Here is a 14,796-nt window from a genome sequence, read left to right on the forward strand (position 1 = left end):
AAAGAACCAATAAATAGCTGAACTACAATGAACACCCACCCACATCAGAGTAGTGCTGGGATAAGCCAAGTTTCATACAACTCACAGGCATCACTTAGATACAAACCTTAAATCTGCTGCAATAAAATAAATGCTAAATACATACTGTGAATATATATATTACATATATATACACACACACACACACACACACACACACACACACACTATTCCTCCCTTTACATCCCTTCAAACGGGAACTATTTAATTTTGAAGAGGCAAATTAGTTTTATGGAAAAAAAAATCATATCTTTAAATTTCTACAGTCAATGACATTTTGGAGAAAAAGCAAGAATTACATTTTCTTTCCTCAAAAACTCTGTGTATCAATTAACATTTAGGGATTGGGGGTACAGATCAGTGGTAGAGTATTTGCATAGCCATGTGGAAGGCCCTGGATTCAATCTCCGGCACTATTTAAAAACAAACAAACAAAAAGCTAACCTGTAAATTTTTAGAAATTGGTGGACTATAAAAAATCCAAACAAGCATAAAAGTAATTCAATACTACATCTTTCAGAAGGGTGACCTCCATTTTAAGTGCAATAATTAACTTTATAAATCCTTACCAAGTGATTTTTACAAAATGTTTATTCTCTGAAATCCAAAGCATTCATAGGGTGTTAACACTGTTAATCATTTCTACCAACCGCAATGTTATCTAAGTAAACCAGAATGAGCACTTTTTATCAGATGTAACCAATGATTATTATTTGTTTTAAAAGTTCTCTAAACTTTTAGTATAAGTAGTTGTTTGTTTAATCTAGTAGATAACTGTTAAGAAGTGTGTAGAAATGAATAGCTTCAAACTGAGTGATTATACCATGTTATCAACTCACCAAATGAAAAGCAATTGCTAAGCTGAATAAGTTACAAAGAAATCATAACAATTCTGGCTTGTACAGATATGTGCAGTGTTTTCAAAGCTCTTAATGGGTACTTACTAATATAAATCTCAAAAACTTAACTTAGAAGATGAGTTTCACAGTAATGTAATTTTAACCTCCATTTACATTCATTTTAATATATTACTAAGATGTTTACTCTATGTCACAATGGTGCTTTCCAGTGTTCACAATTTACAGTTGCAATTTGTACATATGTAACTCACTAACATAACGGACAGTTTGTACTATTATAAACTATCCACAGAACAAAAAAATAAAACCCCACCTACATAGAACTCTGAACATGGTATGTCTTAAAATAGATTAATGCAACATGGTTTTTAATATTTTAGCCTTTTTCTAAATGCCAGCATATAAACTTTCCTATTTAGTATATGGCAGCTACAACTTTATTCACCGAGGAATTATGCATTAATTTTTCTTCAACCATCTTTCTCACCTTATCTCAAAAGTCTCTTGACTTCCTGTGTGTTTTGTTTTTTTTTTTTTGAAGAGAGGGAAGGAAGGTGATAAATACATTGTAAACACAAAAAAAAAAAAAAAAAAAAACTCCTCCCAAGTTAATCTTTTAAATTTTTTTTCCTCTTCTATACTACTTATTTTAAAAATCAATTACATTGTTTCATCTTTAACACTAACAAAAATAAATTACTGGCAGGTCAGTCTGCCCCTACCATCTTGGAACCTAATAGTCTACAGAAGAGTAAAACACTTCAATGCTCAATTCTGAAATTTAGAACACTTATAAGTTCAACTAAATTGGTCAAAGCTAGAAACATACAATTCAGTAGGTGAATGCTTATATTGCCTTTGGGGTAGGCAGTCTCAAAGAATAAAGAGTAACAAATTAAGAAACAAAACCTTTTGTTTCCCATTTTAAGGGGGGGGAAACCCACAAGGCAATTTAAGCCTCTGAAATCCATCAATTTTTTAAAATAACCCCCATTCTTTTCTTGAGTATCAAACTGATTGGTAGTCACATCTCCAAGTACAATCACAGCTTAACAGCTTTTTGAATGTAGTATTAGTAAATTCAAAAACTAAATTTCAAACTAGAAAAAAAAATCTACTCAAGTATTACATTCAGTTTCAAATCATTTACTAACATGACAACAGATTTGGCTTAAATCACTCTAGTATACACTCATACCCACAACAGTCACCCCAGCCACTGATCTGCTTTACAACACAAGGCCATATACTCAGAGATGGCATTCTCCAAGCCAAACTTGAAATAGATTTAAAAAAGTAATTTCTAATTTTTACAGAAATGCTTCTTCAAAAAATATTTTCTCTCACTCCCTCATCTCCTATACTGAAGGATGTTTTTGTTTCCCCCAAGCTAAATCCGAACCCTCAAAATTGATTCTAGGCAGAACAACCTCTGCAAATTAAAATCAAAACAAAAATAGAAAATTATATTTTATCTATGAGTATATATATATATATATATATGTATTTATATATATATATTTATATTGATTGGAATCCTCCAGCATTTTAAAATCACTTTAGAGATGAATTTTGGGATCCTACTACTCACAATTCCAAAATCCATAATGATTTAAGGACATACTTTCAGTTTCCTTCCTGGCTACCTCCTCTCCTCCAAACAGTTCAATATAGCCACGGCTCAAGTTTAATGGGAAGAGAGAAAGTTTCTGAATAGTTGCTTTTTTGTGTTTGTTTGTTTGCTTGTTTTACTTTGGTGATCTGGGTGGCACATATTGCTCTTTGCCATTACGTCGAGTCACTCCCTGAGGTATAGCCCTATGGCTAAACTGGCGTCTCTGTTCCCTGATTTTTCCAGCTGCTCCCCTGGAAATGGTATTGCCTCGGAAGCCAGGATAATCTTTACTAGCCCTTGCTTCTGATTTCTCATGTGGTTTCTCAACCAACTTCTCAGGGGCTCCATTCTCTTCATTTTTGGTGGGAGACACTACATTAGAGCGAAGTTCCCGTAGTGGCTGTACAAGAACTGGAGATGGCTCTTTAGGTGGCTTTTGGCACACTTCAGCATAACTTAACTTTCTGGGTTCCTTTAAAGGGATAAGAAAGAAATTTTTAGTTTATATTCTTTAAGTATAAAACAGAGTCAGTTTAACCACAAGAAAAGCAAAAAGTTACCTTCTAGGAGAAGGAAAGTACTTTACAAACTCTGCTATTATTAAAATACAAACATATATTAAAAAATAAGACATGTTTTTGAAAAAACTGAATATCCACTTTAGAAGACTGCAACTAGATCCTCTGCACAAAAATTCAACATGTACTAAGATCTTAATGTAAGGCCTGAAATTTTGAAACTAAGAGGACACAGGAAAAAATCTTAAAGACACAGCATAGGCAACTATCTTCTGAATAGTTCCAATTGTCCAGGAAATGAAAGAGACTTACATCCAATTAGGTACCAAAAAAAGCTATAAGTGGAGGTATGGCTCAAGTGGTAGAGGACAAAAGCTCAGGACAGGAAACCCCAGATTAAAACCCCAGGATCAGCAATGAAAAAATTAAGAGGGTAGTAAGAGGGTTTTAAGAGGGTTAAGTGTTTTTTTAATGCTAGCTCCCAAATGGTAAATTTACCATAATTTCCTTTAACTGTAATATGATCAGAAGGGGAAAAAAGGCAACCAAAAAAAAAAAAAGCAAAGTGAGGGGCTGGGAAGGTGGCTCAGTGGTAGAGCGCTTGCCTTGCATGCATGAGGCCTTGGGTTTGATTCCCCAGCACACATAAGCAAAAAGAAAAAAGCCAGAAGTGGCGCTGTGGCTCAAGTGGTAGAGTTACGGTAGCCTTGAGCTGAAAAGCTGAGGGACAGTACCCATGCCCAGAGTTAAGGCCCCACAACCGGACCCAAAAAAAACAAAAAACAAAACAAAAAAAGAAAAGTGAATAACAACTTCTTCAACTCTTTAACAGGACTACAACTTCCCATTTCTTAATGACCTTAAGTCTTTTTTTTCTTTTATTTTTTGCCAATCCTGGGGCTTGAACTCCGGACCTGGGCACTGTCCCTGAGCTTCTTTTGCTCAAGGGTAGCATTCTACCGCTTGAGCTACAGAGCCACTTCTGACTTTTTCTGTTTATATAGTTATGAAGAATTGAACAGGGCTTCATGCATGCTAGGCAAGCACTCTACCACTAAGCCACCTTCCCAGCCCCACTTTAACTCCTTTAGCTTCTTTCTGATTCAGGAAGCTCTCACTTGGAATACTCTGCTATAACAAGGTATCATTTGAATAAATAAGTTTTACATTATCGATTGTATTGTATTGCATAAATTGAATTCTTCAAGTTACCTGTAGGGCCACAGCTACGGGTACATTTGTGCTACTATTGCAAGGTGAAGCAGTGTTTGCCCTTGATGGTTTTGCAGTACTTGGGGAAGAAACTGGTACAGTCACCTGATTGAGAACATCTTTCTGAACAGTGGAATCTTCTATCAGATCCTTCTCTTGCTTAGTTGTGCTAAGGAAAAGAGGAGCTAGACGTTAAGAATAGTACACAAAAATGGTTCAGCTGCTAATGAGAAGAAAAAAAATTTTTTTGGTAGGACATGGGGCTTGAATTCTGGGTCTGGTGCTATCCCTGAACTCTACAGCTCAAGGCTAGTGCTCTAACATTTGAGCCACAGGGTTACTTCTGGTTTTCTGAGTGGTTTATTGGAGATAAGAGTCTCACAGACTTTCCTGCCTGGGCTGGCTTTGAGCCTCGATCCTTAGATCTCAGCCTCCTGAGTAGCTAGGATTACAGGCATAAGCCACTGGTGCCCGGCTCAATAACTCTTTTTAAAAGAAGGTTTTGCAATAGTAACCCAAGCTGGCCTCAAAACTCTCCATCTGCTTGACTCAGTATTCTGCATCATGTGATTACAACTGTACACTACCCAAGTTTCGGTTAAGAAAAAATACTTTAATATTTAAGATCTTTTCTGAAATATGTACCTTAACACAGGAAGTTCAGTTGTACATGGAGGACTGTTACTTATACTGAGTTGCTGGGTTGAAGTGCAGTCTGTCTGTTCATCTTCTGCAGGTACTGGGCAACCAACTCTCAAGTCTTCATTGTCCTTAAAAGAAAAAAGGTATTTTAAAATTACATTTAGACATTTTTCCTGAAAAGATAAATGACCAAAAAGCACAGGAAAAGATGTCCAGTATGATTTAGTCAGCAGTGAGAAGCCATCTATTTTATATCCCCATGATGCCTATAATAACAAAAAAGACAGACATTAGCTGGGTGTGATGGTGCATGCCTATATTCTCATCACTTGGGATATGAGTTTGAAGCCACCTTGGCAGCCTGAAATTCTTATCTCAAAAACCAAACCAAGCCAGGTGCCAGTGGCTCACTCTTGTAATCCTAGCTACTCAGGAGGCTGAAATCTGAGGATCGAGGTACAAAGCCAGACCAGGCAGGAAAGTCCGAGACTCTCATCTCCCATTAACTACCAGAGAACCAGAAGTGGCCTTGTGACTCAAGTGGTAGAGCACTAGCCTTGAGCTGAAGAGCTGAGGGACAGCACCCAGACCCAGAGTTCAAGCCCTACAACTGAACAAAACAAAACAAACAAACAAAATAAAACAAAAAACCACAACAGATATTAACAAGTGTTGGTTATGATACAGAGATACCAGAACACGATACACTGGCAGTGCATTAGAAGATAACCTGGCAGTTACTTAAAAGGTAAACAGAGCTATCCCATAATAAATTAATTAAAAAGATATGTCCAAATAAAAACAACAATTAAGAGTTTATCTGTATAGTGGTCATGACTAGAAGGATCATGAGTTTGAGGCCAGCCTGTGCTACATAGCAAGACTTTTTTTTTGGGGGGGGGGGGGGGGGGGAGGGGGGTTTAAAAAAAAAAAAAGGCTGTAGGGAATTTATCACACAAATGTTAATGCTAATTTTCTCTACACCATTCCAATTTTAGTATATGTGCTGCAGAAGAGAGCACTACCACACAAATTATCACAGTACCATAATTTATATTACACAAAGTGAAAACAAAGGTAATGTCCACCAAATGACAAATGATACATGAATAAGCAAAAGCTGGTATATCCTCTCTGTCAAAAAGTTATTACTAGTCAATAAGTTTAAAAAATGAGTACTGATAAACCTTTAAAGTGAATTAAGGACTGGGAAGTTGGCTCAGTGGTAGAGTGCTTGCCTTGCATACATGAGGTCCTGGGTTCGATTTCTCAGCACCACATAAGCAGAAAAAAAAAAGCCAGATGTGGTGCTGTGGCTCAAGTGGTAGGGCACTAGCCTTGAGCTGAAGAGCTGAGGGACAGCACCCAGGCCCAGATTTCAGTCCCCACAACTGGCAAAAATAAATAAATAAAAAATAAAGTGAATTAAAATCCTGATGGCATCCTACTATGAAAATAAGCCAGGTCATGGAAAGACAAATACTTTTATGATTCTAGTTCTTTGTTTGTTTGTTGTTGTTTTTTTGGGGGGGAGAGGGTCTGGTCGTGGGGCCTGAACTCTGGGCCTGGGCGCTGTCCCTTAGCTCTTCAGCTCAAGGCTAGCGCTCTACCACTTGAGCTACAGCGCCACTTCCGGCTTTTTTCTTTTTGCTTATGTGGTGCTGAGGAATTGAACCCAGGGCCTCAGGCATGCAAGGCAAGCGCTCTACCACTGAGCCACCTTCCTAGCCCCTGATTCTAGTTATTTTTGTGCCTGCAAGAGTCAATTTATAAAAACAAAGTAGAAGGTAGTTACCTGGGGCTCAGGGGGAAATAGAAGATGGTGTTTAATAGATAAAAAGTTGCGGTGCTGTAGTTCAAGTGGTAGAGCGACTCCCTGGAGCTAAAGAGCTTAGGGACAACAGTACCTGGGCCCAGAGTTTAAGCCCCATGACCGACAAAAACATAAAAATAAATAAATAAAAAGTTTTAGTTTTGAAGATGAGTTCTAGACTAGCTGTACAACAATGTGAATGTACTTACTACTATAACAAAATAGTTATTACCACTAAATCTTGTGTTGAATTTAACATGAGAAAAAACATTTAACATAAGGGCACACATTTTGTGGCCTTATGCAGCTTCACTGGAATTTAAAAAAACACTCTTAGTAATGCTGAAAACTAGGGGCTGGGAAGGTGGCTCAGTGGTAGAGCGCTTGCCTTGCATGCCTGAGGCCCTGGGTTCGATTCCTCAGCACCACATAAGCAAAAAGAAGAAAGCCGGAAGTGGCGCTGTGGCTCAAATGGTAGAGCACTAGCCTTGAGCTAAAGAGCTGAGGGACAGCGCCCAGGCCCAGAGTTCAGGCCCCACGACCGGGCCCAAAAAAAAAAAAAAAAATTAATGCTGAAAACTTCACAAGTGAAAACTATAATAGAAATACATATAATTGGGCTTGGAAGGTGGCTCAGTGGTATAGTACTTGCCTTGCATGCATGAGGCCCTGGGTTCGATTATTCAGCAACATGTAAGCAAAAAAAAGCCACAAGTGGCGCTGTGGCTCAAGTGGTAGAACGCTAGCTAGCCTTGAGCTGAAGAGATGAGAGCCAGAGCCCAGGCCCAGATTTCAGGCCCCATGACAGACAAAAACAAACAAACAAAAAACAAAAAAGAAATACATACAACTTGCAAGTGAAATTTTAAACAACAACCTTGAAATCAATGCCTGAGAATGCTTCCACAAAATGAGAATCATACTGATGCTTCATGTTTACCTTTTCTTTGTAGACACCTTTAACAACATCAGACATTCTATTCTCCAAAACAAGTTCACCAGGCATTCTTGATGAACTTCCAGGCAATGGAGGAAAATTTGAAGCTAGTAAGTCAAACTTTGGTGTTGAAGCTTTTGTTTCAGCTGAAGGATGAGGTCTCTTAAAATAAACAAACAAATTCCACAAATGATTAAACAGGTCATATGCCTACTCGATTCTCTCCACACAGAAGCTGGAAAAAAAAAAAAAAAACCAACCAAACAATATTTATTTAAAGTATAAAGTATAACTAAAGTATAACTTGTTTCCTAGACTCTCATTTGAGTTTATCTCTCATTAGTTCTATTCCAGTTCTACTTATGTTAAGTTATATTTAGTCCGCTTCCTCTTGTTTTTTTTTCTATCTACGGTTGTATGTATGTATGTATGTATGTATGTATGTATGTATGTGGTGCTGAGGAATCGAACCCAGGGCCTCATGCATGAAGGCAAGCACTCTACCACTGAGCCATCTTCCCTGCTCTCCCTTCAGAATGTTTAAATTCATTATTAGTTTAATAATGAAAATTAAATAAAGTAAATCTCTGCTCTTGTCTTAAAAAAAAAAAAGGGAGCCGGGCGCTGGTGGCTCACGCCTGTAATCCTAGCTACTCAGGAGGCTGAGATCTGAGGATCGCGGTTCAAAGCCAGCCCAGGCAGGAGAGACCGTGAGACTCCTATCTCCAATAAACCACCAGAAAACCGGAAGTGGCGCTGTAGCTCAAGTGGTAGAGCGCTCGCCTTGAGCTGAAGAGCTGAGGGACAGCGCCCAGGCCCAGAGTTCAAGCCCCACGACCGACAAAAAAAAAAAAAAGGGAGATCTATTCGACTTATTTCCTCTTCAGATGGTACCCTGTACTAATCTAAACTTATCACTTTAGTTGCTATAAGCTTACAAATTCTCCATATTCTTTCTAGATAAAATATAGTTTCTGCACAAAGGCTCTTATACTTTCCCTTCATTCTGGAAAGCATGCCATTGGCTCATGTCTGTAATCTTAGCTACTCAGAAGCAGAGATCTGAGGATTGTGGTTCAAATCCAGCCCAAACAGGAAAACTCATTAACTTTTATCTCCAATAAACTACCAAAAAGCCAGAAGTGGAGCTGTGGCTCAGGTGGTAGAGTGTTAGCCTTGAGCAAAAGAAGCTCAGAGACAATGCCCAGGCCCAGACAGAGTTCAAGCTCCAATATTTAAAAAAATAATAAAGGGGTGGGGGGAGAGCATGCTTGTCTCCTTTTAACTGTAAATCGTAAGATTTTCAACATAATAACAAGTGGCTAGTTAGCTCAGTTGGTTTAGTATGGTGCTATAATAACATAATAACCAGATTCTAAATCTAGGTTTGCCCCTCCATTTATTCAGAACGACTTGAGGATTCATGTGCAGTACTGTAATGGCATACCTCAAAAAGTCACTGCTAAAAAGCAGGGTGTAGATGGCTCACACCTACAAACCTAGCTTCACAGGAAGCTGACATCTGAGGATCATTGTTCAAAGCCAGCCCGGGCAGGAAAGTCCATGAAACTTATCTCCAACTAACTAACAAACAAGGTAACATGACACTGTAGTTCAAGTAGTAAGTGCTAGCCTTGAGCAAAAAAGACTCGGGGAGAGCACCCAGGCCCTGAGTTCAAGTCCCATGCTTGACAAAAAAGAAAAAAAATAGGAACCTAGCTCAGACTCTATTTAGTTATCCTGATTATAATCAATAAAATAAACAGGAAGGAAAGACAAGTAATAAGTCAAGGCCTCATTAGTCACAACAGAAAAAAATGTTATCTGGTTAGGCACCTGTAATCCTAGCTACCAGGAGGCTTGAGATTAAGAATGGAGATTGCAAGCCAGCCAGGGCAGGAAAGTCTGTAACACCCTTATCTCCAATTAGTCACCCAAAATCCAGAAATGGAGCTATGGACCAAGTGATAGGGCGCTAGCTAGTTAGCCTTGAACAAAAATGTTCAGAGAAAGAGCCCTGGCCCTGAGTTTAAGCCTTAGAACTGGTGAAAGGAAGGAAAAAATGAGGAAGGGAGGGAGGGAGGGAGGGAGGGAGGGAGAGAGGGAGGGAGGGAAACAAACTAAAGGATATAATTTAAGATTAAAAATACTGAATGAGGGTGAGTATGGTTAGAATACTTTATATGTAAGTACAAAAATAGAACGAGTCAAGTACCAGTGGCTCACAGCTAAATCCTCACTACTCAGGAGGCAGAAATTTGTGGATCAAGGTTCCAAGCCAGCCAAGTAGGAAAGGTCATGAGACTCTTATCTCCAATTCACCACCAAAAAGCTGAATGTGGAACTGTGGCCTGAATCATAAAAGCTCAGGGACAGTGCCTAGGCCCTATGTTCAAGCACAGCGTGCACACGTACGCGCACACGCAGACAAAACACCTCACATTGAAACCAGTGTAAACTGTTTTAAAGAGGAAGCAGAAGGGCTAGAAAGGTGGCTCAGTAGCAAAGTGTTTGCCTTGCATGCATGAAAACCTGGGTTCAATTCCTCAGCACCACATAAGCAGAAAAGGCTGGAAGTGGTATTATGGCTCAAGTGATAGAGCGCTAGCCTTAAGCTGAAGAGCTGAGGGACAGTGTCCTGGCCCAGACTCAGTTAATAGAATGCTAGCCAACAATGAAAGTGTCAGGTACTGAGTTAAAGTGCTAAAACTACAACAACAAAAAAAACCTTAAGGGGGAGGATAAAGTAGACCGAAAGAGGGGTTAACACTGGTTGAAATAAACTATATAGGGGCTGGGAAGGTGGCTCAGTGGTAGAGCGCTTGCCTTGCATGCATGAGGCCCTGGGTTCCATTCCTCAACACCACATAAGCAAAAAAGAAAAAAGCTGAAAGTGGCGCTGTGGCTCAAGCGGTAGAGCGCTAGCCTTGAGCTGAAGATCAGCGCCCTGGCCCAGAGTTCAGGCCCCACGACCGGGCTCAAAAAAAAAAAAAAACACACACAGATCTGTATCTAAAAAAAAAAAAGAAAGAGGTTAATACTTACAGGAATCCTGTCGTCTTCCCGTCTTCTACGACCTCTGAAGAGTGTTCTCCTTTAACAATAAAAGAGGGGGTGGAACAGTTCATAATTAAAATATACACATTCTACCAAAGATGAAGATTTGTTGTATCTATAGCTATTTTTCATTCTTGCTGGCCCTGTTTTATTACTAGTATGCCCTTTACACTAGAAGAAAATGAGAATTAGATATAATCCCACTCCTATTTTTAGTAAACTGAAAGAAATTAAAACTGACAGACAATTGGGTACATAATTTTTCTAAGCAGTTCTTTCCTCGGTAAAATAAATTTCATGATATAAACTTCTGATTCAGAATTATATTCCCTATGGGTACTCTATATTTCTTAGTAATTATAAAAACAAAACAAAAACTTCTAGGTTTGGGGCTATGGCCAATGAAAGAGCACTTGCTTAACATATACCTGAGACCCTGGGTTCAATGCTCAGCACTGCCAAACCTGCTCCAAACCAAAAACGAAACAACCCAAACCTTGTAATCCCACATTATGTGGACAATATATTTAGGATAACCAAACAATAATTATTAAATTATCAAGAACAAAAATCATTAGAAAAATATTCAAGTATTTAAAGTGACTATATTAAAAAAAAATGGGGGAAGGAGAAGGTGGTCATGGAGCTTCAACTCTGGGCCTGCGTGCTGTCCCTCAGCTCTTCAGCTCAAGGCAAGCACTCCACCACTTGAGCCACAGCACCACTTCTGGTTTCTGGTGGATAATTGAAGATAAGAGTCTCCTGAACTTTCCTGCCCAGGCTGGCTTTGAACTGTGATCCTCAGCCTCTTGTGTAGCTAGGATTATAGGTTGAGCCACTAGCCCCCAGCTATATTTAAATATTTAAGATGAATAAAGAGTTTTCTTATACCCCTATTTCCTTACCTGCCCCTACCATAGTCCCCATTCTGTTCCATCTGTAAAATGGGAGTCTCCTTTGGAAAGTAAGTTTGTTCTTGATTCCCTGTGACTGTAGGGTTATGTCGTTCAGGTAGAAAGTTTCTTGAACTAGATCTGTTCAATGGTCCATCCCCCAAAGACACAGAGCCCTCTGCTGAGTGTTCTGAACCACTGGATGATCTAAAATGAGGCTTCACACTAAAAGAAATATAAGATCACATACATGAAAGGATGACTCTAGATAGAAAAACCTTCAGGCTAAAAATTGGCTTCTAATTTTTATTGTTGTTGTTGGAGGGGTATAGATCTAGGAATTGAAACCAAGGCTTTGTGCCACTTGAGCAATATCCAAACTATTTGTTTTTGAGACAGAGTTACACCTTTACTGGTGCCAAATACTCTATCTTCCTGACTCTATCTCCTGAATAGCTGGGGTTAGACAGGTATGTGTTGCCAAACTGGCCTCCAAATAGATTTAACAGTAAAGAAAATATCGGTATAACCTCACAGTTTAAACATTTGCTATTTATTATACCTGAAAACGGCCTCAGAAGGTAAATATGCTATTTACATATCTATTTAGAAGGTTTCAACAGCCCTCAGATCTCATAATCTTACCCTTCACAGAGAGGGATTTACAATCTCAATCCAGGCAACAGAAAAAAGAATAAAGACAGAAATTATAAAGCAAAGGAAGGAAACAAAAATAAAGGCAGAAGTGAAAGAAAAATTATGTAAGAAGAGAAGAAAAATGCTGGGGCTTTTGAAAGTTAATCCTATTCTGAGTAGAACTAGTGATCATCACTAGGCCATCTAGTTAATATGAACAGATTCTCTAATATAAACAGACTTTCAATTTTTTTTCTTTGCTGGTTAACTTTACAGAATAAAGGCCTGTTAGCTGACAACTCTTAGAAGTAAGGAGAAAACCATGTTGTGGTTTTGGTTAAAAGCTATAAATACAAGAAAGTATTAATGTATTATTTTTGTAATTAATTAATAACATATCAGTCACACACATGTGAAAGATCAAATTTTGTTTTTCTCTTTGTGCTTTTTTTCCTTTATACTGGTACTGGGGGTTAAACTTAGGACCTCATGTTCTAGCCTAGCTTTTAAGTTCAAGATTGGCATTTTAACACGAGCCATACCTCTATTTCCAATTTTTTGCTAGCTAATTGGAGTTTCAAGAACTTTCCTCCTGACTGGGCTAGCTTTGAACTACAATCCTCAGATCCCAACTTCCTTAGTAACTAGGATTACTGGCACCCAGAAGATTAAGTATTTTTAAATAAATATTGTTTTTCATTGTAAGTAATCTTATCATGAGTAGTTTATCAACTGTGATTAGCTCTAATAAAATTATTTTTAAGTAAAACCCTTCCCAGCTTATTGGAGTAGTTGTTCTAATCTTAATCCTGACAGGATTTTTACTATACTTAGCTTCATTTTTCTTTATCCCCCCCCCCCCCCCCAGCTGTTCAGAGGACTAAACTCAGATCTTTGAACTTGTTAGATCAGTACTAACACTTAAGCCATGTCTCAGTCCCTTGTACTTTTAGGGTTTCTAAATAGAGTTTCCACCTTTGTCTAGGCAGAACTTGGATTGTGGATTGTGGCTTTCCTACTCAGCTCCCAAACAGGTAGGATTACAGAAGCAAATCACTATATATAGCTTGTTTTTGAGATAGGGGTGCACTTAACTTTTTTCCTGGACTGGTTCCCAACCTTGATCCTCCTATCTCTGCCTCCAAGTAGCTGGGTTCACAGGTGTGAGCCATGGCACTCAGCTATTCACCCTTCACTTTCTTTTGTCTGTAAATGAGTTAAAACTATACACTAATAAAGGTATTTCCAGATTCAAACATTATTGTCTTTATAGATATATAAACTCATTGAAATTAATCTTTTCTAAACAACAGGGTTGCAGTTAGGGGACAGTGTATCTATTATATTCATGTCCCTGTAATAATGAGTCTTGGAGTTAATTGCAGTTACATTATCAAGTCATGTAAGGCACAAATCATTTTGTGTTTATAAGGCATCCTGCATCAGACCATCATCATTATTACCTTTTTATTTTTGGTGACAAAAATCTCTCTATTTTTTCCCAGGCTAGTTTCCAACTCCTGAGGTTGAATGATCCCTCTGCCTCAGGTCTTTTGGGAAAGTTTGAACTCAGGACCTCATACTTGATAGGCAGGAGATCTACCACTTGACCCTCACTCCTAGCTCTTTCGTGTTAGTTATTTTTCAGGCAGGGTCTCACTTGTTTTCAATAGGAGATGGCCTTAGACAGATGTTCCAACACATGGCTTTAATGTAGCTGAGTCCACTATGCCTGCCTTATTAGTTGAGCTGAGCTCTTGCTAACTTTTTTTTGTGCCAGAATTACCCTTAAAATGTGATATTCCCCATCTCACCCACCCAAGTAGCCAGGATACAAACATAGGCTGCCACACTCTGAAAAGCAGTAGATCTTCAGAGTTATCATTTGATTTATGTAGAACTCTTCCAGTACTTAAAAAAAAAAACTTTCAAATGCTTTGGGTTAAAGCATTTGATGAATGGGTTATTCATCAGTCAAAGAAGGACTCCAAATCCTGACAACTAAAAGGTAGCACATAAGTGAATGCCTCGAGAAGAATATTTTTTATTTATACTGTGAGGCTCCTTTCTTCAATAAAGCATGTTTTGAAAAGCCTCACAAAAAGGACTAAGTTCCAAGAATTCATCTTTTAAAAATATACTCCATGGGATCTCTTTACCAAAGGGTCAAGAAGAAAATTAGAAGTGGCAAAAGACTGAAAGTCACAAAAAGAAATCATTCGGGCAAAAAAACCCGAATTTCAAAATTAAGAGGCTCCCAAAAGGGGCAAACAATAAATAATCAATGTGAAAACTACTGAGTAGTTCTAAGCCATCAGGCATTTCCCTTTTTTTTTTGGTCGGTTGTGGGGCTTGAACTCTGGGCTTGGGCGCTGTTCCTATGCTCTTCAGCTCAAGGCGAGCACTCTACCACTTGAGCCACAGTGCCACTTCCCGTTTTCTAGTGGCTTATTGGAGATAAGAATCTCACGGAGTTTCCTGCCCAGGCTGGCTTTGAACCACTAGCCTCAGCCTCCGGAGTAGCTAGGGTTACAAGTGTGAGCCATTGGCTCCTGACTATTCCTTTTTTTAAAT

The 14,796-nt window shown here is 38.6% G+C and overlaps 1 protein-coding gene across 7 annotated transcripts in view; it reads right to left on the bottom strand.

The window, feature by feature from the left end:
* Positions 1–1,880: 1,880 nt before the first annotated feature.
* The window catches only part of Larp4 (La ribonucleoprotein 4), a 169,805-nt gene continuing 156,889 nt past the window's right edge, over positions 1,881–14,796 (bottom strand). For 6 of the 7 annotated variants that reach the window (XM_042677475.1, XM_042677476.1, XM_042677474.1 and 3 more), the window contains 6 exons: positions 11,599–11,811; positions 10,682–10,730; positions 7,640–7,798; positions 4,890–5,014; positions 4,245–4,413; positions 1,881–2,986 (listed from right to left, as the gene is read on the bottom strand). In XM_042677475.1, the coding sequence (XP_042533409.1) occupies positions 2,648–2,986; positions 4,245–4,413; positions 4,890–5,014; positions 7,640–7,798; positions 10,682–10,730; positions 11,599–11,811 (1,054 nt within the window). In that variant the 3' untranslated portion in view covers positions 1,881–2,647. The remainder of the gene's footprint in view (positions 2,987–4,244; positions 4,414–4,889; positions 5,015–7,639; positions 7,799–10,681; positions 10,731–11,598; positions 11,812–14,796) is intronic. The other variant, XM_042677478.1, reaches the window with a different exon arrangement.

The sequence above is a fragment of the Dipodomys spectabilis genome, unplaced genomic scaffold (assembly GCF_019054845.1).
Source record: "Dipodomys spectabilis isolate Male_0828 unplaced genomic scaffold, ASM1905484v1 ptg000039l, whole genome shotgun sequence".
Classification (NCBI taxonomy): domain Eukaryota; kingdom Metazoa; phylum Chordata; class Mammalia; order Rodentia; family Heteromyidae; genus Dipodomys; species Dipodomys spectabilis.